The 26,584-nt window shown below is 39.3% G+C and overlaps 1 protein-coding gene across 9 annotated transcripts in view; it reads left to right on the forward strand.

Annotated features, from left to right (window-relative positions):
* Positions 1-26,584, forward strand: part of PLD1 (phospholipase D1) — a 278,672-nt gene that overhangs the window by 138,835 nt on the left and 113,253 nt on the right. For 7 of the 9 annotated variants that reach the window (XM_044944848.2, XM_044944862.2, XM_044944860.2 and 4 more), the window contains 8 exons: positions 1,164-1,274; positions 3,330-3,530; positions 4,539-4,749; positions 5,343-5,456; positions 11,964-12,092; positions 12,840-12,958; positions 14,817-14,930; positions 25,469-25,579. In XM_044944848.2, coding sequence (XP_044800783.2) covers positions 1,164-1,274; positions 3,330-3,530; positions 4,539-4,749; positions 5,343-5,456; positions 11,964-12,092; positions 12,840-12,958; positions 14,817-14,930; positions 25,469-25,579 — 1,110 coding nt within the window. The remainder of the gene's footprint in view (positions 1-1,163; positions 1,275-3,329; positions 3,531-4,538; positions 4,750-5,342; positions 5,457-11,963; positions 12,093-12,839; positions 12,959-14,816; positions 14,931-25,468; positions 25,580-26,584) is intronic. The other 2 variants (XM_025285411.3, XM_006068130.4) reach the window with 1 other exon arrangement.

Raw genomic sequence — 26,584 nt, forward strand, 5'->3', positions numbered from 1 at the left:
ATTAAATGTCTGTGTGTAGCTACAGTATCCTGTATATGGTTTCAGAAATCATCCAGAATGGTTTCAGAGCTGCTGGGTATATAAAATGCAAATTCCGTGTTGCAAACTACACAGCAATACTGAGGATGCAAACCTAAAAAGAAAAAAAATGATATAAGAAATGAGGATAAACAATATAGAGTTTCCTGGAGGAGCTGTATGTTAATGGGGGAACCATATAAGAGGACAAGGAGAGGGGAGAACATTCAAGTGTCAAGCAAAATTAACCATAAGCTAAGACCTTGTCACTACCCAGAACTAAGAGAGAAAAACAATGGTACTTTTCTATACTACCAGCTGTTGGACATTCTTTTTGATGGTTAATATTAATAATAAATATTATTTGTATAGCATATTAAAGTTTGTGAGTAACTTTTGATTCAGTATGACCTTCACAATGGCTTTGTCTGTTTTCCTTTAGGTCCAAGGTCTAGGGACAGATCAATGTTAATTTGTGGGCTGCTGCTAAAACTCAGGGGTTTTTGATTGTCAGAGAAGCTGACTTCTGAAGAAGTCATTTCAGTGGTGAACTAGGCCTTAATGATTTAATTATGGGTGAAGAGTGTGAACCAACACATTCATTTGTGAAGACTGAGAAATGTTTTTCCACTGAAATAATTTTTAGTAAAGAAAAAATCTATGAAAATATCCCCAGAAACATTTAAGGCATGTTTAGCAGATTTTATCATCAGAGTTTTAAAAAACACTGTTATTTCAACTCATTGTGGTATGATAAAAACAAAAAGAAGACCCTAATTTTGTAACAATGAATCAGATCAAAACTTTCCTCTAATGTCAAGTGTTTGGAGGTGTTCAAAGGTGTAAGACTATCAGACATTTTTAGTATTTAAAGCTGCAGTTTCAACATTCTGGTTGTACTTAGTCAAATATTGACTCAGTATGCATAGAATGGAAAGGAGGTAGCTTTTTATTTTTTATATTTGTGTCTTAATCTACACATACATTTCAGCTCCTTCTGTGGCAGTTTTCATTACATATTGTATTATACTTGTTTATAGAAGAAATTTTTAGAAAATACAATGCCCAGAAAGGAAGAAGAAAAAGAAAATCGTAGCATACTTTCAGAAATTCTTATTTTTCCCTGTGTTTTTTTCTTGTGACAGCAACAGGGGGTAAGAATCTTCATTATGCTCTACAAAGAGGTGGAACTTGCCCTTGGAATCAATAGTGAATACAGCAAGAGGACCCTGATGCGTCTACACCCCAACATAAAGGTATTTGGGTCATCTTGCTTAAAAAATGTTTCTTCTTTATTATTCTACAGTTTTCAGATATGTTTTGCTTTGAGCAGTGGCAATCTTTGGAATTCCCTTGTGTATATTTTGACTAAATAGTACTATGAACTTTATGGGCTTCCCAGGTGGCGTTAGTGGTATAGAATCCACCTGCCAATGCAGGAGATGCAAGAGACACGGGTTCAATCCCTGGGTCAGGAAGATCTCCTGGAGTAGGAAATGTCAACCCACTCCATTATTCTTGCCTGGAAAATTCCATGGACAGAGGAGCCTGGTGGGCTATAGTCCATGGGGCTGCAAAGAGTCAGACACGACTGAGCACACATACTTTCTTATATTTCTGATTTTGATGGGATCATCAGAGTTCTCATTTCTGCTTCTTTTACCCTGATCATTTAGCCAAGAACATTATTCCTAGAGTTGTTTTAATATTCAAGAGCCCCATCAAGTATCCATACTCTTCATTAAGGTTATCCTGAAACCTCTTAGATGTGAGCTCCCTGGGATGTCCCTTGAATACTGATAGACACAAAAAAAGCTCCTTTAGGATTTAAAGTGCTTTCCTTAAAAGCTCTTAGTAGAAAGTACTACTAACATGAATAAACATGATAAACAATTTGAAAAAAGCCATTTGATATTTTACCAAGGACCTGAAGCCTATCAGTAAATATTGCCCAGTTATTGAGATATTTCAAGACAATAATAAATCTCCAGGAGGCTTAAAGTATATAATGATTGTACATTTTTCTTGATTAAAAGAAGATAGTCCATGTAAATAATAACCAAAAAAAGGCAGAAATGACTATACTCATATGGGTCAAAATAGACTTTAAATCAAAAAAGTTTACAGTAGAGAAAGAAGGATATTATATATTAATAAAAGTTTCAGTGCAGCAACAAAATATAAGCATTTACATACCTAATAATGACTATCAAAATATATTATGCAAACAGGGACAAAATCAAAGGATGAAATAAAGCAGTTCTATAATAGTTGGACACTTTACTATCACACTCTCACTAATGAATTGGCATATACATGTAATGGAATATTATTCAGTCTTAAAAAGTGAGGAAATTCTGACATATCTTAAATCATGTGGATGAACCTTGAAGACATTATTCTAAGTGAAATAAGCCAGTCATAAAAAGATAGATTCCTTTTACATGAGGTACCTAGAGTAGTCAAATTCACAGAGACAAAAAGTAGATGGTAGTTGCCAGAGTTTTAGGGGAAGAGGGAATAAGGCTTTATCGTCTAATGAGTATAGAGTTTCAGTTTTGCAGAATGAAAAGTTCTGCAGATGGTTGTATAATATGAATATGCTTAATACCACTGCACTGTACACATAAAAAATATTAAAACTGTAAATTTCATGTTATGTGTATTTCACCACAATAAAAAAATGTTGTTAAACAGTAAAATTGTCTTCAAAGTTTTTGGTATGTTTCTACTTAAAGACATACAAAAATAGGTCAGTCTGGGATCATTTAGAGAGAATTCTACTTGAAAGCAGGAGGTTAATAACTTCTCAGAGTACCTTTAAAATCAAGAGCTGCCAAAACATCTATATCCCTATATCATATACTTACTACTTCAACTCAATGACTACTAAAATATCAATACACTTAGTAAAAGTTTTGTCAGAGATAGATGCTGGTTCAAAAGTTTTAGTGTTTTTTAAGTAATACCACATACAATGTAATCCTTTGGTGGAGGGGAGGGAATCTGCTATCCTACTGAGCTGACTTTTATTGAAATATGTGGCCAAATTTCAAGCTGAATGGTAGCTCCCCACAAGTGTGGGGGGTCCAGAATGGGCAGGGGAGTCTCAAAAAGTAACCAGGGATCTTTCTTTGCTAAATACTGAGGATAAAATTAGAAGTTTGGGGATTCTCTTCCATGTATAGATAGCACATTTTAGTATTTGGATTGTAGGAAATGCTCTTCGAGGGTGTAAACAGACCTATTTTATTATAGTATGAAAGGCATTTTAGAAAGCATACTACATGTGTGGGTTTTTTCTTCTCAAGGTGATGAGGCACCCGGATCATGTGTCGTCCAGCGTATACCTGTGGGCTCATCATGAGAAACTCGTCATCATCGACCAGTCGGTGGCCTTTGTGGGTGGGATTGACCTGGCTTACGGGAGGTGGGATGACGACGAACACAGACTCACGGATGTGGGCAGCGTGAAGCGCGTCGTCGGGGGACCATCCCTGGGTTCCCTCACAGTTAGTAGATTTCATCTTTATGGAACTGCATAAAAGGGACACAGTTTGTATAAGTGTGTATTAAAAGCATGATTGGTTGGCTGACAGGTTGAATGAAAGGAGGCATGTTCCTGGATAGTTGAGTCCAACATAGACCTGGTTTCAAATACCACCTACGGAGTCTGTTAGTCTCAGTTTCTGCTCTTGTAAGAAAACTAAATAGATTCGATAAAACATTTGCTATCTCATAGTCAGTTCCTTGGGTTTCCATTTAAATTAAAGATTTAATTCCTATTTGGGGAAAAAAAAGTTCATAAAAATGTGCAGCACAATTGGACTTCAAGTAAGCAGCCTTATTACAAGTCGCTGCCAAGATTTTTGAAATTTTTCCTTCTTACAGACATATGAAAATAGGATAAGTCAGTCTGGAGACATTTAGAGAATTCTGTTTGAAAGCAGGAGGTTAATAACTCCTCAACATACCTTTCAAATTAAGAACTGCCAAAATCTCTGTACACCTATATTCGTGTACTTATTATTTCAACTCAGATGGTTGCCAAAATATCGATACATTTATTAAAAATTTGATGGCCTCCATCTTATTTTTCTGCTGTATATGTTGGTGACTTTTCTGGGAAAATAGAGATTTAGTGGAAAGGTAATGGGGAAAATAATTGACAGAAAAATCATCGCTTACTTAATGTTTATCAGAGGAAGTTCAGTAGCTCAACAGTGAATATAACTCATGTAATTATATCTGATACTGAAAGGTTAATTGGCATAAAATTGCAAGACTTTGATGCAGTGAAAGAGGAACTGCAATGGACTTCCTGGTATCCCTTTGAAAGTCTTTAAACAGCTCTCAAGAATCCCCACACTGCCCTGCAGGTGACCTCACGCACATTATTGTGTGTCTTTTAGGGAGCCAGCAACACATGTAAACTTTAAACTGGAATTAAAAGACCACATTGCAGCATATATTATGCAGTTTCTTTTCATTTCTCTTTTTTTTTTAAATAATTTTCTCAGGCTGAAACAACAGAGTCTATGGAATCCTTATGCCTCAGAGATAAAAATGAATCTGATAAAGATCTGCCCATCCTGAACCCTCCTGATGATGCAAATTCAAAACCGAAAGGAAGAAAGCCCAGCAAGTTCTCCAAATTCAGTCTCTACAGGCAGCTGCACAGACACCATCTGCACGACACAGACAGCATCAGCAGCCTTGACAGCGCCTCCAGTAAGTCACTGTCTGCCCTGGAGTTTATCTCGATGACTCTATTCCTTCATAGCCAGACATGAGACACCTGTTTGCAGAACCATTATACCTATAACGGAGTAAAGCAAGCAATGCTTAAAAGTCATTATATCATCCTCTTCAATCTCATACCATTTTGGGGCTCTGTTTGACTCACTGTAGAGGAGATTTATTGTTTTATTCACATCAGTACTCATAACATGCACAATTCATGCTTCTAATGGTCACAGAATGGCTAAGCATTTCTAAACTAATGCCAAATTATGAAGGAAAAGTATTGGGTGTACTTTATAAACTTGTCATAGCAGAGATTGCATATCTCTTCTTGTCCAGAAATACATCAAGCTTTTGTCCTCAAACATCAGATTTTCTGCATCTTGTACATTTACTATTCTTTTCAGATTTGTCTTTAAAACTCTAGTTTCTGTAGCACACAATTTGTGACTGATTTTATAGCCTTGCCTACTTTTAAAAATGATTGAACCTGCTTTCCAGTTTAGAAAACTTCATATATGTGTGTATATATTTATATATATATATATCTTTATAAAAAAAGAACTCTCAACTTTCTCCAGGTTATTGTAATCACTGTAGGAGTCGTCAGAATTTAATCCATGGTTTAAAGCCCCACTTGAAACTCTTTCGCTCTTCCAGTGAGTCTGAGCAGGGGCTTACTAGACCTAACATTGGTAAGTGATGTGTGAAGTGCCAGAATCGCCATAGGCTTCAGCTTTTGCTGCATGAGCAGAGTGACTGTATTTCTGGATTGCCTCTCTGTTCTCACAGTTTTTACCCTGCACGTATTATTAGAAATGATGATCTGATAAGCTTTTGTAAGAACGAGGTACTTGAATAAATTAATCAGGGCCTAAAATGTGGTGGGAATGAAGAGGGATTTGGCAACAGATCAGATATAGGACAAATAATGGGCATCCCAGCTGGCTCTCGTGGTAAAGAACCCGCCTGCCAATGCAGAAGACATAGGAGATGCGGGTTTGATCCTTGGGTTGGGAAGATCCCCTGGAGGAGAGTCTGGGAACCCACTCCAGTATTCTTGCCTGGAGAATCCCATGGACAGAGAGGTCTGGCAGGCTACAGTCCATGGGGTCACAAAGAATTGGACACCACTGAAGCGACTTAGCATGTATACACACAATCATCATAGTAAATAGCAACCACAGTAAAATGTAAGCTAGCTTTTATCATGTGCAGACTCTGCCCCTCACTGCCTGGAACGCTTGTGGAGCTTGGTTAAAATAGTATTATCTTCTTTTTACAAATGAAGGTTTAGAGATGATAAGTGATGTGCCGAGTGAAATTCCATTTTCTCAGCCTCCTAGAAGTCATGAATCAGATTTGTGATTTAGCAGAAATGCAGATGACCGAAGCAGGACCTTTTGGCTAAATTCTCAAGGCCACAGTTCTATGTACTGTTTAGGAGATGACTGAGATGGAGCCCAGAAAGTAGGGCTGGATGTGAGTCACTTGTGGCTGTTAGGGGCTGCTGCTGCTGCTGCTGCTAAGTCACTTCAGTTGTGTCCAATTCTGTACGACCCCATAGACGGCAGCCCACCAGGCTCCCCCGTCTCTGGGATTCTCCAGGCAAGAACACTGGAGTGGGTTGCCATTTCCTTCTCCAATGCATGAAAATGAAAAGTGAAAGTGAAGTTGCTCAGTCGTGTCCAATTCTTAGCGACCCCATGGACTACAGCCCACCAGGCTCCTCCGTCCATGGGATTTTCCAGGCAAGAGTACTGGAGTGGGGTGTCATTGCCTTCTCCGGTTAGGGGCTAATGACCCTGAACACTAAGCTGGACCTTGGGCAGTGGTTCCAGCATTCTTTAGCCTGGCGACCCAGCAATTTTTAAAGTGATTGACTATTTATAGTGAACTAAAGCGCCAATGTAACTGTTAAATCCATTTGCATTCATAAATCTCAACAACACTGATACCATTAAAATATGGAGAAGGGTATATATGGGGAGACATTTTGTCTATTTAGCATACAGCTAGCCCTCGATGCTTTTGTGGATTCAGGGAGAGCTCACAGTAACTCCTGTGCTCTGTAGAGCGCATAGCCCTGAGACAGGGCACTGGGAAGTCCAGAGAGCCAGGTCAGGGGTGAATGCAGGGGCAGACTTTAAAGATAAGGGTTACAAATAGGTCCAGATATTGCTTTGTAATTCCAGCATGTGGCTTTGCTGTGTTAGGACTGAAGTTAAGATGGGGCAATGAGGGGACTGAATGTTAGTATTGCTGACAACAAGATTGGAGGCAAGTGGAAAGGAAGATGCAAGCTGAGTGCGGAATATATTAAGTAATTCAGGCTGGTAATAGACTGAGGGGGTGATTCCCATAGTCATGAGCTGGGGACAGCAATATGGTTGTTTTTAGGTGTTGATGGAAATTCTCTCTTAAATAAACTGGATCACATCCAGTGCAGTGTTTTTTGTTTGTTTGTTTGTTTAAGAGAGAGAGAGAGGGAAAAAAAGTAAACACCGTAAATATCCAAGAGAAGATGGAGGATGGTTCTAGAAGATAATAAGCAATCCATTCCCTTGATGGAATTGCACAATCATTAAAAATTGTAAGTGGGAGTACAAAACTAAATGTGTATGACCATTTGTTCATTAAATAAGTACTTACTGAACTGTAATAAGTCAATCATTGTTCTGGGTACTAGGGATGGGATGAACAACACAAATGAAATTCAGTTATCTAGTTGGAAAGTGAGGATGGGAATTGTAAATAGAAATAGACCATCAAACACTGTGTCAGATGGTATGAATTATCACACAGAATAATAGAGCAGGGGAAGAGAGAAAGGGCAGAGGGAAGGAGTGACTATTTTATATGAGGAGGGAGTCAGAGAATGCTTTTCCACTGAGAGGAGTTTTCGACAAAGATCCAAAAGGAGAGAAGAATAGGATAAGAGAATGTCTTTGGGGAGGGAGACCAGCCAGTGTAGACTGTGAGAAAGGATGTGATAGGTGATTCCCAGGCATGGCTGAAGTTGGGAGGGCTGGGGATAATGATAGGAGCAAAGTTGGACAGGGTTGAGTAGTAGGTTATAGAATTTTGCCTTATACTTTGAGTAGAAAAAGGAAGTCATCAGCTGGTCTTGAGCAAAGGCCAGACACGATCTGACGAACATTTTTTACAAGCTTATTCTTCAGAGCAGACAGGGGTGGCCAGGCAGGTACTGAATCCATCCTGAAGTAGAGGTGACGGCACGGGCTGATGCAATGGACACGGGATGTGGGGGACCGAGACTATGTTAAGTTACCGTTAACTATGTTAAGTTACCAATTTAGCTTTTTAATATGAAGAGAAGTTCACTTACTTAAAAACCACAGCCAAAGGATAGTTGAGTTCTGGAGCAGTGCTTTACCGAGTCTCTTCCTTAAATCCTGGTGTTTCTCAGGGAGCTTTGAGGATACTACTGAAGACCCGGGCCCCTCCTACCTTTATTGCTACCTGCTTCAACCAGAAAAATCCCACTTACATTGTTTTATATATTGGACTGCCACCTGAATTTGTTTTTAGGGAAAAAAAGTAAGGTTCTACTATTAATGGAGAAGGAAGTTTAAAGAGCACAGCTCTACATTTAAATCATGTAATGACTTAAACTTTCTTGTGTTAATTCTGGGACTTGAAACCCAAATTAAGCATAGAGAGACTCTTCATCATAAGTTTGAAATTGAATGTTTGCTTGAGTTAATAGCTTCCCTTCCTGAAAGTATGAACTGGGTTAGCTTCTCTGCAATGTTTCACTTGAATGCAAAAGGCCGCACTGAATGGGGTTCCGAGTGAACCTTACTGGTGATGTGTAGAAATCAGTAGTGTGCATACAAGATCATTGGATGTTTCTAAGTAGGAAAAAGTGGAGTAAAATCAGCTCATCTTAAATGTGATTAGTAACTATGATAGATTTCTATAGTATGTACTTTAATCCAATCAGTCAGCCATCCTCAAGACTTTTTTTCCCCTCTCAAAATTATGTTGCAAGAGGGAGAATGTCAAACACATTGTTTCCTTGATACAGTCATTTTAAAAGGGTTGAATTTTATTCTTTTTATATTCAGTAATTGTTTGCTGATGATCTCCTGTTAAGCATGATTTAATAGATGGCTAATGGGGAAGATAATGCTTGTCATTTAGCTGATGCAAGTGTTTCACACTCAGATATTTAATTATAAGGGAGAATGAATAGCAAGTTAAGTTATTTCTCAACTCCATTCTCAGGGATGCAATGGAGTGGGTAACATTGTGTAACACTTATTTTTTTCTCTCAAAGAGTTTATTGTCTATTAAATAGTAGAGAAGTGTTGGGATTAAATATTTTACTAACTTAGTGCCTTAGTGATTCAGCAGGGGGAAATATCCTACTGGCAAGATCTGGTTCTGCTTAACCTTAATATTTCATTGGTTCTGAGGAGGACCCTGATTAATTTGCACTGGTGTAGGCCATGACCAAAACCAAATTTGAATTATGAGCAGACTGAATTCAGTTAGCTCCAAGATCATTTTCTGAGACTAAGAATTAACTTTGTTTTTCTTGTCAAAACAAATTATTAGATGAAAGTTAATTTTTAAACAAGTATATGTGTATATATATAAACATTTAGCCCAAAGTTTCTCAGCTGATGAAAACAAATTTTATATATACTTTTTAATTTTACTTTGGAATTGACCTGCTATTTATCTTCTCTTTATTCCCTTTTTTTAGTTTTTTTAGTTTTTTTTTTTTTTTAATAAAGTGCCATGCTTACTATAAAGAGCCTACAGGTGAGCAAATAGACCTATCAGTACTTTGGCCTTTCAGTTTCAGAGAAAAGGAAAATAAATCACTGGGAGAAATAAATAGAATTCTAATTTTTAATATTATATAGTTTTGTTCATTGTTAGCACTTCAAGACATTTTTCTTTGGCGATTAATTATTCAGTTTGAGATAAAATACTAACAGAGTATTCTTCCCTGGTGGCTCAGACGTTAAAGCGTCTGCCTGCAATGCAGGAGACCGGGGTTTGATCCCTGGGTCGGGAAGATCCCCTGGAGAAGGAAATGGCAGCCCACTCCAGTATTCTTGCCCAGGAAATCCCATGGACGGAGGAGCCTGGTGGGCTACAGTCCACCGGGTCACAAAGAGTCGGACACAACTGAGCAACTTCACTCAAAATTTTCACTTTGCAATTATTATTGATTGCCTACTGAATGCCAGGAGCTACACCAGGCACTGAGGGGATGCACTCCCCACCCCTGAGTTTATAGCTGAGTGAGTGGTGGACAGGGAGGGACAGATGAGTCACAGAGTCAGGGGCCCTGGGGTGTGCAACTATGAATGGTTCCACAGCCTCTCCCTGCTGGGATATGGGGAGTGTCTCTAGGACAGGTGACAGCTAACGTGGCTCTTGAAGGATGATGAGGAGGTCAGACCACTAGGGTGGGAGGAACATTCCAGCCTGAAGGAATCATGTGCTGGCTGCATGACAGACAAGGCCTGTCACAATCAGTGAGAATGGTGGTGTGCCTGGGGCCTGGGTTGTGTGGGGAAAATGAGGACAAGAAAGAGAGATTGGCAGCAGTTTAAGAACTGTCTCTGCACACTAAACCCTGAGGATTTGACCCTCTGTAGGCAGGTGCGAAGAGTTGACTCATTGGAAAAGACTCTGATGCTGGGAGGGATTGGGGGCAGGAGGAGAAGGGGACAACAGAGGATGAGATGGCTGGATGGCATCACTGACTCGATGGATGTGAGTCTGGGTGAACTCCGGGAGTTGGTGATGGACAGGGAGGCCTGGCGTGCTGCGATTCATGCCGTGGCAAAGTTGGACACGACCGAGCGACTGATCTGACCTGATCTGATCTGAGGCAGGTCATCCTAGAAGGCTTTTAAATAAGAATCTGCATTTTTGGAAGGACACATCTGGGACAGTATGGTGGTAGGGGGACCAGTCTGCTATTTACTATGGCTTCTGTATGTGGTACCATTTATTCATTCAACAAACGTTTTGCATCCAGTGTCTGATGATTAAGCGTCTCTTTTGTGCCAAGCGCTGCATTTTGTGATTTGTAGTTCTGCTAGTTCCCTGCTTATGTGTCTTTGTGATTGGCATATCCCATAAATGTACAAACTATTTAAGTCAACGTATTTACTGAACTGAAAATGTTCCTGACAAAGCTCTTTGTGAAATACTGCAGTAGATGCTGCTTTTGCGCCTATGTGATCGTAAGCTTCTATTGTTATGATATTTTATGGATTCCATTTATAATTGTAGAAATATAGGATATTAGAGCCCAAAAGATCTTAGATGATAGCTGGGCCAAATTCTTCCTTTTGAACATAAAGGATTTCTGACTCAAAAGGATAAAGCTCAGTATCACTTAGCTAGTCAATTCCAGGGCTAGAACACCACTGTCTGCAAATTTGAGGTTCTTGCATTTTGAAATGCAAAAGACAAGAATTACACATTAGATGTGCACCATATTGGTTGAGCAAAAAGAAGAACATGACTTCTTTATGGCCTTGGCATCTCATGTTCCTCAAGCAGACCTGGCTTTACCCCTCTCACCCAGCAAGTTAAACCTGTGATCCATTCTGCCAGTTATCTGCTAGATGACGAGAATAAAAATATTAAATTTCTTTTTTAAATATAAATGTATTTATTTTAATTGGAGGCTAATTACTTTACAATATTGTATTGGTTTTGCCATACATCAAAATGAATCCGCCATGGGTGTACACATGTTCCCCATCCTGAACGCCCCTCCCACCTTCCTGTCCATACCATCCCTCTGGGTCATCCCAGTGCACCAGCCCTGAGCATCCTGTATCATGCATCGAACCTGGACTGGAGATTACCCTGTATGAGAGGCAGCAAAAGAGACACAGATGTATAGAACAGTCTTTTGGACTCTGTGGGAGAGGGAGGAGGGGGATGATTTGGGAGAATGGCATTGAAACATGTATAAAAATATTAAATTTCATTGTCAAATGATGAACCTGGTTATAGCCCCAACTACCCAGCCCACAGCCAGCCCACAGCCTCAGATGAAACGAACCCATGCTGCCCTTGTTATGAGGCTTAAAAAGAAAAGTTAGGAAGTGTTTAGGTGTTAACAAATGAGAGGTGAGCCTCCCTCCCTGGGGCCCGCCTGAACCACAGACTTTGAGTGAGTCTTGCTGCATTTACAGACACAGCCTCCCTCCGAAGTGTACAGACACGTGTGGGAGAGCTACATGGGGAAACCCGATTCTGGCATGGAAAGGACTACTGCAATTTCGTCTTCAAAGACTGGGTTCAACTCGATAAACCTTTTGCTGGTGAGTACCATGGTAGTGGGTGGCTGTGCATATTTTGTCTTTTCCTTGTTAGTATCTCAACAAGTATGCATGTGCATGATTTAATATCTTGTTTTGTTTTGAACATTTGGTGAAATATTGGAGACCACGATTTAGTCACATACTTAAGGGTTTTTCCTTGTGAGTATAGTAAGAAAAGAAAATGAAATATAGCTTGTTTGAAAGGTCCAGGTTGCATATAGGCATATTTTAGGCATTGTAATCTGTAATTCTCCAGGAGGTGTTTCCCTTCCTTTGATGATCTCCTTTTTTCTGCTTATCATCTTCATCTTCCAACCTTAGAATAACACATTTCAGATCATCTAAGTGCTTGCACACTGAACAGGAACTAGAAATGGCAGTCCATACATAGCTTGACATTATTTCAACAGAATAGAAGAGAAAATGTAATATCACGTTTATATCTTTAGATAATTTGTACCAGCTCACAGCTGCCTTTCTCAGTGATTATCTAATAGTGGAATGGAAACTTCATATTGGGAAAGGTGCATAGGGACTATGTTCCTCAATGTGAGATCTATGCTTCCCTTGGTTATAAAGGTATTATTCTATCCAAGTCAAGAAATATACATATGGTGGACATCACCACGTGTTTTTTGTTTTTTGTTTTTTATGTATCATAGTTGGGGTCAGAGCTGGGGTCAGATGGCTTGTGTGCCTTGTGGGCACAGAATTTAGTGTGGATCCTTGCCTGGTGCACCTGGGCAGATTTCATTGACAGGCACTCTACCCCCCGGATGCCATGGCATGACATAGCCTCTGCAGTCCACGGGAAGGCAGCTCGTGATGTGGCCCGTCACTTCATCCAGCGCTGGAACTTCACGAAGGTATGTGGGTGGTTTTAGCATGATTCAGTCCACGTGTAGAGGGACAGGCCAGGAAGAGGAGGCGAGAAGGGGCTGATGTGGCCACAGCTGTGCCACTTTATCCACTGTTGAGTGGCCGGTTGCCAGAGCACCTGGGACTCTGGGCAAAAGAGAAAAAAAAAACAGTTCCTGAACTTTTCCTCCACAAATAATTCAGAGGGCAGAGGAATGGTGCTACCATCACAGACTATGGTTTAACCATTAACCTGGGACTCCCAGTTTAAGCATCTTGCCTGAGTTAGTAGTCACGTGGAGGGCTGCTGAGCTACTGTAGAGGGGATGGGACCCTTGTTCAGGTGAGAGCTGCAGCTTTCAAGTCCTTGCAGTCCTGGCACTGCCCTGGATCCATGTTGGCACAGGCTTCTGAGAGGCAGTTCTGAGCAAAGTGAGCAATGTGAGAAGATGGAGCTACTTCTCTTTCCTCCAGATATTGTCTTCTTTCATAAGATGACTTCATTACTTATAAGAATTTGACCTAATACTTGTAAGTTAAGTGCCTATTGTCTTGCTATTATTAAGATTCCCTTTTATTTGTTTTAAATGGTGATGAGGCATTTCTTCCCTATAGTTTGGATATAAGTTGGGAAAAAATTTAGTTTTGTTAACTTAGAGTGCCGCCTTATTTTTCACTTAATTTACATTATAAACAGTTAGTGGGAGATCTTAGAAATAGTGGAAATATTTTTAACAAGAATTTAGAGGTGAATGGAGGAATAAATAAAGAGATATTATTTTTAACCTATTGGACTGGCAAAGTTAAATACACTGCAGAAACCCACAGTTGGATTCAGGATCTTTGATGCTCTTATACCCTACTCCTGGGAGGATAAACTGGTATAATTGCAAAAAAATTTTTAAAGTATGTATCTTTTGACTCAGAAAATCAATTTCAGGTGTTTAAGCTAAAGAAGTTATTCAGTAATGTATTTTGACATTGTATTTAATAATTCATATAAAATAAGAAATAACTGAACTCCTCATTAATAGAAATTTATTAAACAAATTATGATTGTTCCATGACATTTTACTATGAAGTCATTTTTAAAATGACCTATATGATTTATTGCTGTTATGAGATAGCGATAGCATAGTAAAAAATCAGTTTATAAAATAATCCCATTTTTGCAATTGTGTACTTCTACGGCTCTCAGTTCAGTTCAGTTCAGTCACTCAGTCATATCCGACTCTTTGCGACCCCATGAACCGTAGCATGCCAGGCCTCCCTGTCCATCACCAACTCCCGGAGTTCACCCAAACACATGTCCACTGAATCGATGATGCGATCCAACCATCTCATCCTCTGTCGTCCCCTTCTCCTCCTGCCCTCAATCTTTGCCAGCATCAGGGTCTTTTCAAATGAGTCTACAACTCTAGGTTGTATTTAACTTTTCTTTTAAAATGTGAAGCAATAGCTCAATTGGTAAAGAATCTGCCTGCAATGCAGGAGACCCTGGTTTGATTCCTGGATCAGGAAGATCCCCTGGAGAAGGGAACAGCTACCCACTCCAGGATTCTAGCCTGGAGAATTCCATGGACTGTATAGTCCATGGGGTCGCAATGAGGCAGACAGGACTAAGTGACTTTCACTTTCACTTTCAATGCTTGCTCCAAAAGGTAAAAGAAGGAACAAAGGAGTTTTCTGCCTCTGGGAAATAGAAAACAAATAAATAATCTGTTATCTCTTCAGCTAGAAACACCCACTGTTAATATTTACTTTTCTTTTTCAAATGAACCCGTATATCTTTTAGAATCACAAAATAGGGAAGACAGGAATTATTTTTTCATTTGAATCTTTTTTACCTGTTTCTCTTTATTTTAGATTATGAAACCAAAATATCGGTGCCTTTCTTATCCTTTTCTGCTTCCAAAATCTCAAACAACAGCCCACGAGTTGAAATACCAAGTGCCTGGGTCTGTTCATGCTAACGTACAGGTAAGTTTGTTTTTTGTTTTTCATGAAATACTACTGGGTACAATCATTCATATGGACTAAATGCCTATTGGCTTCAAGTTTTTTAAAGCAAACAACTCCAAAACAAATCTGAATAGACCTTTTAAAATTTAGTATTATATTTTCAATTTTAAATGTATTCAATTTATCCTCTTTTTAAAACTCTTATATAAATGTAATAAATACATGTCTTTAGAAAAACCCAGTCAAGGAGTGGCTTGTCTTGTAAGTCCTTCTGAATTGACTCTATCAACATGATGCCTAGTAACCCTGGGACTGATACTAGTGAAGTACCAGGAATTTGGTTAAACTTAGCATCTTGGAAGCTATAGGTCAATCTAATTTTAGTTCCTTAATTAACCAAATACCTTTTAGAGGCACTTTTAAAAGGATGAGAAGTTTGCTTATTAGAGGCACAAAATTTGACCACACGCAGTCCAACATTCTCAAATTACAAATAAGAAAATTAAGACCCAGTGAAACTTTGAGACTTGCTCAGGGTCATTGAAGGTTATCAGTAGGGCTGGAGCTTGAAATCCTAGTCCTGCCCATTGTTACCCAGTCTGCTCCCTGGACCAACTCCAGCTCAAGTATCTTGAGATCATGCAGGGACAGATCTAGGGTTGGCCACCTTGGCATTGCCTTTTGTTCAAAGTCATCACTATTTGCATCAGAAGTATTGTTTAAGTACAGAACAGATTGGTGTTTGCCAGAGGCAAAGGGTGGGGTGGGAGGGGTTGAGAAGTGGGTGACAGTGGTCAAAAGTCCAGATTTCCAGTTTTACTCTTAATTAAAAGTCCTCGCGATGTACTGTACAACGTGGCGACTATAGTTAACAACACTGTATTGTTTGAAAGTTGCTAAGGGAGTACAGGGCTTCCCTGGTGGCTCAGATGATAAAGGATCCACCTGTGATGCAGGAGCTGCTGCTGCTGCTTAATCAGTTCAATTGTGTCTGACTCTTTGCAACCCCATGGACTGTAGCCTGCCTGGCCCTCTGTCCATGGGATCCTCTAGGCAAGAACACTGGAGTGCGTTGCCATGCCCTCCTCCAAGGGATCTTCACAACCCAGGGATCAAACCTGGGTCTTCTGCATTGCAGGCAGATTCTTTACTGCTGAGCCACCAGGGAAGACCACAATGCAGGACCAGGTTCAATTCCTGGGTTGAGAAGATCCCCTGGAGAAGGGAATGGCAGCCCACTCCAATATTCTTGCCTGGAGAATTCCAGGGACAGAGGAGCCTGGTGGGCTACAGTCCATGGAGTTACAATGAGTCAGACACAACTGAGGGACTAACACTTTCACTTTTCACTTTCCAGGAAATACAGCTTAAAAGTTCTTATCACAAGAAAACAATTTTGTAAATATGTGAAGTTATGGATGTTAACTAACTTGTGCTAATCATTTCACAATAAATACACATACCAAATTTTTTAAAACTGTTATTTAAGTAAAGATCCAGTAGTCTGCTGCTAACATTACTATTATGGATTTTTATAATTTGGACATGGATTCTAACACCTAAACGAAATAAATGAAATGCCTGAATTAGTTACTTTGTACTGTGTGCAAGTAGAGGTGTGTGTATATAAGAAATAAAAAGACATTTCAAACCATAGATCAAATAATAGATCAAAAACATAAATCACTCAAGAGAATTATCTACAGCAAATAGTCATCCCAGGCTAAAGGAGAAAACTAATTTGAACTTAGAAGCACAGATAGATATGCACTCATATGTAAATTAATGAATATTTTATGAATGTGTTTAATTTTATTCTACTTAGAGGGAAAAAAGTTACCTATAAGATAAAATAGGAGCCTTGATATTAAGAAAACAAGAGAGTTTAATTTAATATTTGAGATGGCATTAAAATTGACTCAGTATATCAAACAAGAGAGTTTAATTTAATATTTGATATGGCATTAAAATTGACTCAGTGATCAACTTACCAAAGTTAGCAGATACTAATTAAGCAGCTGTTGAAAAGATATTGCTGGGCATTGTGTATTTTTATGATTAGCAGAAGGTGTTTTATCCTAGTGTTTGCATATACATATGTCTTCTGATGCCTTTGGTACAGCCCTGTTTTACATATTCTCATCCTGCTGCCCTGATGAGACAGACAGATGCTCTGCATGTCCATCCTATGAAGCACCTGCCCTGGTTTATCTTCTCTGTATCATGGGATGTTGTGGTAGAAATGGAGCTAGATCAGTGACCTCTTCTTATATACTCATATGTTCATCCCTGAATGCTCAGGCTGCCTGAAGTTTACCAAGACTCACTGACTCATTAATTCATTTACTCAGTCAGTCTATGCCTTTCAAGTGCCATCTTTTTGCACAGCCAGATCATCAGTGCACACCTCGATACCAAGAAAGCAGACAAAAGGAGTTCTCCGCCTCCTTTTGGAAAAGAGTTAGCCGGGAGAGAGAAAGCTCTAATGTTAAAGAACTGAGTTAACAAGGCGAGTTGTGGTTTAGGACAAATGCAAGTCTTGAGAGTGCAGATCAGTGTGCCATGAGCGGTTGGTGAATGAGAGGGACAGAGCTGGGTACCCCCTCTAAGGAATAAGAAGGTAGAACCACTACAGCAAACCATTTGCTCTTGAAGAGGTAGTAGACAAGGTTCAGACAGCATATGGCCAGATTAGGGGTGCCCTGAAGTGCTGGTCTTGTTCATTTCAACCTGATCCTGGAGATATTAGTGAACTGTGGACTTTTTTTGGTCATCTGAGAGGAAACATGATATACGAATGTTTTAAGAAGGCAGAGGATGGATGGTTGGTTGGCATCACCAACTCTATGGACATGAATTTGAGTAAGCTCCAGGAGCTGGTGACAGACAGGAAAGTCTGGCGTGCTACAGTTCATGGGGTTGCAAAGAGTCGGACACAACTGAATGACTGAACTGAACTGAACCTAGATCAGAGTTTCCCAAATTGGGTTTTGCCTGTGAAATGCTAGTACCTATTCCACAAAAAAAGGTTTCCATGGAAAGATAGGTCTTTGCAGATTTTTAAAATATAGGACTTCTCAGTGCCTTTGTGATGCTGGTGTGTACATCATGGAATCACTAAGACTAAATATACTATGTCCATTTCAAGCTTAACTGATGTAGGATCTCTCATTCTGTGACATGTCTATCTCAATTTTTCCAAACACACACACTTTGAGACCTAAAATTTATACATGTGAAAACATACACTACTAGAAAGAGAATGAAAACGAGGAGACAAGTAAAGAGATTGCTATAATAAATCCTAGAATACACTAATTTTGTATTTATAAATTGATATTCTCTTTCTTAAAGAAGATTCCTCCATTGTTTAAAAGGGTTAGACCTCACAAAACATCTACTGGTTGCCAGTAGATGTTTTCAGAACTGCCAAAATAACTCCAGTTGTGAAAACAGTGGGTATGGCCAGACAAGTGTGTCTTTTTGAAGACAGGAAAATCTGAGAGGACCAGACGCTGAGGAAAAGAAAGGAAATTATACTGCTCCATTTCTCCTTTTCTGTAGAGTTCTGACCACAGCACTGTTTCACTTCACATTACTTACTGGCTGTAAACATTATTCATCTTGTTCTAGACATTGTTGTCAAGTTATGAACGTCTAGTGCTTAGAGGTTGAAAACAATAGCCTAGTCCAATCCTTGGTTTTCCAGAGAATCCAGAAGATAGCAGGGAGTTAGGACCTGGCTGTGTAGGAGGCTACTTAATTTTTAAAGAATTTGTTGTCATATTTTCAAACCTTTCTCTCTCTCAGCTACCATGTAGCAATAGACAAATGACTATTTGAGAAATTTAATAAAATTCTTCCTTAAGTTTATTCTTTTTAATATTGATTTTAACACAGTTGTTGGTTTGTTTTGTTTTTTTTTTTTAACATAGTTTGTGGTTCATAATGTAATTTAGAGACCACAAGCTTACTTAACTGAAAAGGAGTGACATAATATAGCAAGGGGAAGGGGCAGATTCTAGTCAGACTGTATTCAAGTTTCTGTTTCACTACATACAAGCTGTATAACCTTGGGACAATTATTTCACCTCTCTTAATGCATTTCCTTCATCTTCAAAACAGAGATCAGAATAGTACCTGTCTCATAGGGTTGTGGTGATAATTAAAGAAATTAATCCATGCAAATCACCTAGAGGAATACACTTGTTTGAATTATGTCAGTATTAGCTACAACCTTCAGGCATTCCCTAGTGTTTTCAAAAGTTTGCAGTGAAGAAGTTGACATTTCTCTGGATGGGTCACAGGTTAGTTCTGGATACAAAAATCTTTATACTGTTTGTACCATATATGTTGAAATGGAGAAAAAGAACATTGGAGACAATAAGGTAAAGAAATTCATGCTGCTCTTTCATCTGCAGAAGAGAAACCAGTTATTTGATTTTTTAACACAAAAATGCTGAGCCCAGTCACCCTGAGGCACATACTACTGGTAATTCCAGCTATATGCACAGCTATTGCAGACGACTGACACAGCCAAACAAGGAGACTATAGAGCTCCAACAGGCAGAATGGAGACCTGCCCCCACCAGCATGAATTTCTGCTTCTAAAAAAAGTCACCCAGTCCTGAGATCTGACTTCAGCCACTTCCACTGACACTTAAATAATCTCGGTTGTTTCCCCTCAGTGTTGTGTGTTCCCAAAGCTTGCCAAGAGCACTTGGACAAGACAGAGCAGGAAAAAGGTATGGGGCGGCGGGTGGGAGGAAAGATGATTCTGAAACTGCCTATGCACAGAGTTTATAAAAGAACTTGTTTTCTCCCTAAAAAGAACAAACTAGGTTCCTGAATGCTATCATTTCCATTTACGATAAATGACCGAGACAGAAGACATCTGACCTGTCTATTAAGATAAAAGAAAGCGCTTGATGCCAAATTAGCATCAACGTGGAATCGATACATGAAATAATACCTTTTATTAAATTGGGCAGCTTACAGTAGAAGAGTCATTTCTTAGTCATTGCCAAGAAGTCCTGTGAAAGTGAGGGAAATAATCCACTGGAGCCTTGTCTTCAATCTCTCTATTAAAAGAAAAGAAAAAATATATATAGGCAAATGTAATTGGCATTCCAATTATATGATTGGAAGAATTTGCTCTTCCACTTGGGGAAAATGTCCAAATGACACTCCAAAGGATGTCAGTGTATGAATCAATGTTTCAAAGAACAGCAAAATGTTTTGTATACTGATAGAACAAAGTAGATACTAGTAAAGAGGGAAAAATAGCCACTTGGCATTTCTAAGGAGGTTTCTTAACCTGGAAGCTGTTTTCCATTTACAGACCAGGTCCGCATATGGTAAGACTTCTGTGCATGTCTCTGGGTCTTGGCTGGCTGAAGCCGCATGAGCAGGGAGTGCTTACCCTGTACCCAGCATTGCACTGATTTGTGGATTATCTCATTTCATACTTACCAGTCTTTAAGTTGTGTTCTCTTTGACCCCTTATTTTTACATATGAGGAAACTTAAGGCTTTGAGAGGTTAAAATAACACAATGAGTAATGGAGGGGATGAGACTGGATTTTTAGCAGTCTGACTCCAGAGCCTGAGGCCATAGCTGCTCAGCAGAGAGACTGTCTCCAGTAAGCCCCAGGATGGTTGCAACCACCAAGGGCCCCAGCAAGGCAAAGCTGCATGGCATGCTTGCCTTTTGAGATCATCCTTTGTGGCTGCAGACCCAAATCCAGCCCCAGTTCTCCTTTTGCTTCATTCCGGCTTCCAAGAACTCTCAACTATATGTTTTTTCCTAGGACTTCTCTCCCCTTAAGTCTTGTTCTTCAAAAAGTATATTCTCTTCCATCCCTTCACCCTCAAGTTTAACTTTTCACTATTGCTTAGGCCAAAGGATCATCCCATTGGAATAATGACATACTGTGATGTGTGTGTTGATGACACTTGACTATAGGTGAATGGTTCTTAGAAGGAGGAGGTTGAAATTCCCTGTGATCCAGTGGCTAGGACTCCATACTTTCACTGCAGAGGGCCCAGTTTCGATTCCTGGTCAGAGAACTAAGATCTCACAAGCTGTGCAGCATGGCCAAAAAAAAAAAAAAAGGAAGGATTTGGTAGTCGGAGGCAGATTCTTGAACAAAGTCCATTTCTGCAGTTTCTTGCCTGCAGTGCTTCTCAACACAGACTGGAAGAATGAGGCTCAATAATCTGACCACTTCTTTTCTCTCCCTGACCCATGCCACTTGTGAGCTGCAACATGGAGGCCAACTTCTGTATGAAAGACAAAAAAAAAAAGTACTTTTGTTCTGTGATTGACTTGGGAGTTCAGAGAAATAAAAAGGAATTAAGATATGTACTGGATTGATAGGGAATAAAAGCATTACAGTAAGAGAACAGGAACTAGGGACAAATACAAAGAAAGTTTTGAAAGTTTTTCTTCAAGAAGAGATTTCTGCATTTTAGTCCACATATTCAGCTTGAGCCCACTACATGTAAGGGGATTAGAGCTGATGGATAAAGAGGTTATCCTTTAAGTCAAAAAACAGGACACAGTACAAAGGAAAATGACTGGTTATAGTTACAGTCTTGAGGCTAAAGCACAGAATTAGAAATATGTCCTTTAAAAAGGGCATACGTATACCTTAAAATTGTGTATTCAAACTTGAGATTTGAAAAGCATGGGTTAGATATGAATCTCAACATACTTGGGGCAGTAAGATAAGCCACATTTCTGTGTATGTAAGGGGGAGTTTGAGGTTTGTCTCAGTTACATTGGTTTGAAACAGACATGTTAAGACAAGTTGGTCAGGTCAGTTAAGAAAAGAAGTGAGTAAATCTTAAATTTAAAACAAAAGTAAGTCAATCAAAATGTCTTTGGCTTTCTTGCTAGATTTGTTTACAAATTTTCTAGCTTATCAATCATTTAAAGCAGTGGAGTTGATTTGTACATAACCTTAGGGCCCCTGGTTTAGTGGTAAAAGAGAAATTCATATTTTTAATTATCTTGTGGTGATAAATAGATTTTAGCTAATCAAAATCATAATAAATGAGTAATAGTCTCAAGTAATTTTTTCCTGTATTATTTGAAGGATATGTTCAAGTTTAACCAAAAATGATGACTTTTTTAAGTTAAATGAGTTTTCATTTTGAGAAAATGATATTTGGATTCAGACAATAAGATACATAATGCTAAACCTCCTCAGGGTGTAGATAACCATCTACCTTGTATGGTTTTATAGGCATCAGGGGTGGGGCTTCCCTCTACTTTATTTATGCTCTCCCACAGGCTAATGACAAAATGGTCTTCTTTTGGCTTACAAATGTACTTATTATAAACATTTAACTGCTTCTAGAAAGGAAAACATTTACCATTATCCTTCACAGGAAAGATGGCAGATATGTGACCTTCATGCTTTCCCTCCTGGCCGCCATTCGCCATTAACCCAGATTTCTTCCCCCATGTGTCTAGTTCCAAGAATCCACTTTTCAACATAGCTGTCCAGGAAGCCACTTGGAATCAGTCAGACTTGACCTTTGAGTTGACCCTTGCTCGACACTCCTGATTTATATCTTATGTGAATAAGTTTATTAAATCTTTGAAGGAGCAAATTTTGAAACTGAGAAAGTAAAGAAAATGTAAGGTGTTCGGATATGAGGGCAAGACTAGGACATTACCACCAAGGGTAGAATATAAACTTTGCTTATAACATTTTAGGGTGGTGTGTGTGTGTGTGTTAGTCACTCAGTCGTGTCTGAGTCTTTGTGAGCCCATGGACTGTAGCCTGCCAGGTTCTTCTGTCCATGGGATTTCCCAGGCAAGAATACTGCAATGGATTGCCATTCCTTTCTCCAGGGGATCTTCCCAACCCAGAGATTGATCCTGGTCTCCCATATTGCAGGCAGATTCTTTACCATCTAAGCCACCAGGGAAGCCGTTAGAAAGGTAGATCTACCATATATCAAATATCTACTGTGTGTTGTATAACAATGCTTTGTGTTTGTCATGCCTTTTTTTTTCTTTACAGCAGCTCTGTGTGGGAGTGTGTGGGTGGGCAAGTGTGTGTGTATGAGAGAGAGAAAAACAGGGACAGACAGAGCAATCGCAAGCGTTCAAAGGAGGAAATCAAGCCTCCATGATATTAAAATGACTTGTTCAAGGCGAAGAGCTAGTAAGTGCAGAGTGATAGTGCAGGCCTCAAGTGTTCCTACCTTTCCAGTACACTCTGCAGTTTTACGCATTGTTGACAAAGTAATATAGAATTGTATCAGGATGTGTGGCCAAAGAATCTGCTCAAGATGACCTGCATTTTCAGAGCCATGCACCTTAGCAACAAAATTCAACATAAATTTGAGTGAAGAAAGAATTGAAACCTCTATTTTTTTAACCTTTGTTATTTATGCTGATGAACAGTAATGGTGAAGATTATGTGAATCAAGATACTTTCCCAGTGTGCATTATATTTATCTAAGTTTTCCTTGTAAGTTTCCTTCTGAGATATTTTACTATTCTTGCTAATAGTTAAATTTTCTAATTTCATTATACATACTCATCAGATAGCATTAAATAAAATGCTTTTTGGGGAGCTATATTATGATAAGTACTTCATAATGAATAAAGAAATACATTCTGAGCATGGCACAATCAGTTTTAGTATTAGGTTTGGATTTCAGTAGTCTTATATCAGTATGTGCAATTTTTAAAGTTATTGATTAAAGCAAGAATTTTACCAGACCTTTTATTTGTAACAGACATAAGACTGATTTTGTATTGGATCATTTTATAAATTTCTAGTAAGTATGGGCTATTCTTTTATTTTTAATTTCAGTTGACCTCAAGAGGAACAGTTTCAGCACTCATTTCAAATCAGGATTAGTGAATATATTTTTTATAGTGATTCTTCTATGATAACATTCTATTGCTTAAGGAAAGTCAAGTAATAAGTATTCATTGAGCACCTACTATATGCCCAACAGTATACTGAAACAGTGGTTAGAATGCTGAAAAAAATTACAACCAATGGATTCTTAGTGTTGAAAAAGCCTTCCATGTGGCCAGACTGTAGCATAGCTATAGTCAGAAGCATCTATGGAATGATCTGCTACAGCTCAAATGCATCCCCTAAGGCTCTCATTAATAACAACAAATACTTATGTACCACTTACTAGGTGCTCAGCCTCCTTCTGCAAACTGCACAGTAATTCTTGGAATCCTCTTATAACCTTGCAAAGTGGATACTCAGTTTTATCGAACAAATCTGAGGCACAAAGAGGTTAAGGAACTTGACCAAGATGAAAGCCACTAGGTAGTTGAGCTAAGCTTTGAACCCAGGCAGTCTCACTGTGCATTCATGTATTTACCATATACTAGGTGTCTGAGCTGGAAGCTCTTATTGTAATCCAAGTGAGAGCAGGTGAGTGTCTGAAGAGAGGGAGGCGGCGGTATGAATGAGAAACTTGATAGTTGAAGTGACACATCAAGGATCAGACAGTTAATTAAAATCAGAATCAAGGTTAAGTGTCCAAATGAATCTATTTGTATTTTAGAATGTATTATTCTGAAATTTGCCAACAAAGATCTGTATAGTCAAAGCTATGGTTTTTCCAGTACTCATATACAAATGTGAGAGTTGAACCATAAAGAAGGCTGAGTGCCTAAGAATCGATGTTGAACTATGGTGCTGGAGAATACTCTTGAGACTCCCTTGAACAGCAAGGAGATCAAACCAGTCAATACTAAAAGAAATCAACCCTTTAGGAATATTTATTGGAAGGACTGACTGATGCTGAAGCTGAAGCTAAAATACTTTGGCCACCTGATGTGAAAGAGCTGACTCATTGGAAAAGATTGGAAAACAACCTCATGCTGGGAAAGACTGAGGACAGGAGGAGAAAGGGGTGACAGAGAATGAGATAGTTGGATGGCATCACCGACTCGATGGACATGAGTATGAGCAAAGTCCAGAAGACAGTGAAGGACAGGGAAGCCTGGTGTGCTGCAGTCCATGGGGTCGCAAAGGGTCAGACACGACTTAGCAAATGAACAACAGTGGTTCTGAACAATATATATTTGAGGGAAAAGAGTAATTACATTATCAAGTCAGAGCTGGGGTGACCATATCATATGATTCAAACCAGGACACTTTTGAGAGTAAAAGTGTTATTAATACACCAGAATTCTGGTATAATTGTGGGGCCATCATGGAATGAAGAGTACAAACGACCACCCTACTCACAGCCACCAAAAGAGGTGCTTCTGAAATGCTCTTTTTAGAAACCACAACCTCCTGATTTCCAGTCATGAGTGAAAATAATCCTGGGTGGAAGAGCATATATTGAGGACTGGATTTCCAGCTGGACTTCTTTAGTGTGGATTATATCTAAGGACCAGTTCCCTATCCACCTTCTCTCCCTCAGTGCACACATGTCACACAAGCCACTGTGATCACTTAGCTGTTTGGAAGAAAAAAGGTGGACTTCATTGTATTAATTCCTCTGGTATCATCTCCATTGTCTTACATTTGCTCATTTCTGGTTGCTGCCTTATAGTTACTCCGCTCTGCTGCTGACTGGTCTGCTGGTATCAAGTACCATGAAGAATCCATCCATGCTGCTTACGTCTATGTGATAGAGAACAGCAAGCACTATATCTATATAGAAGTAAGTCTTTTTGAAACATTTATTTTTTTATTGGCTGAATTGGGTCTTAGTTGTGGCATGTGGGACCTTGGTTGTATGATGTGGTATCTTTTTGTTGTGGCACATGGTCTCTCTAGTTGTGACACGCAAGCTCTGTAGTTGAGGCACACAGGCTCCAGAATGTCTGGGCTCATAAATTGCAGCCCACAGGCTCATTTGCTCCACGGTATGTGGGACCTTAGTTGCCCGACCGGGGATGGGACTTGCATCCCCTGCATTGCAAGGTGGACTCCTAGCTTTTTTTTCCCCACCAGGGAAATCCCTAGAAGTAAGTCTTATTCATTAAATTGGTATGACAATCTGCCTTCCTGTAATATCACACAAAGAGTGCAGGGTCCCCACTCAGGACTTGCTCCATTAATGAGCGCATGTTAAGATGTGAAGAGGTCACCTGAAATTTGACTTCCCTGGCATACCTGACATTCACTCTGCATTTTCATTAACTTGGGACTCTAATAGAAATTCCCCAAGTCCTTATTATCAGAATGTATCAATTTATAATGTTATTAGCCAGAAATATCCCACCATGGAGATGTAAGTTTTGATCTGGCTTGAGTTGGAGGGTGTAAAGATGAGGTGTGTGCTGCCTCAGGAGAGCACATGCAGGGGTAAGCTGTTAACTGGTTAATGTAGAGACCACTGGATGCCATAGTTCAGGGATGTTGGAGCGGGGAGAGGCAGGAAAAGGAACATGGAAAAGGGAGAAGTAAGAATATTGAGGGCAGGTACCACCTTCTTCAATTCAGTGTCAACTACTATTTATTATAAAGCTTTTTCAGATCCCAGAATTTGTGTGTAGAGACTAGGAGAAAATCTGCAGGCACTAGTTTGGGAACCTTAATCGTACTTCAAAGTAGATCTGAAGCCAGCTGCCAACACTTGGAATAGCCTTTAAAAATAAAAAGTCGTGACCATGGAAAAATAGCTCAGAGCACATCTATCCTCTTTATTTTAGTCTTTTCTTTC

This window comes from Bubalus bubalis, chromosome 1 (genome assembly GCF_019923935.1).
Source record: "Bubalus bubalis isolate 160015118507 breed Murrah chromosome 1, NDDB_SH_1, whole genome shotgun sequence".
NCBI classification, from domain to species: domain Eukaryota; kingdom Metazoa; phylum Chordata; class Mammalia; order Artiodactyla; family Bovidae; genus Bubalus; species Bubalus bubalis.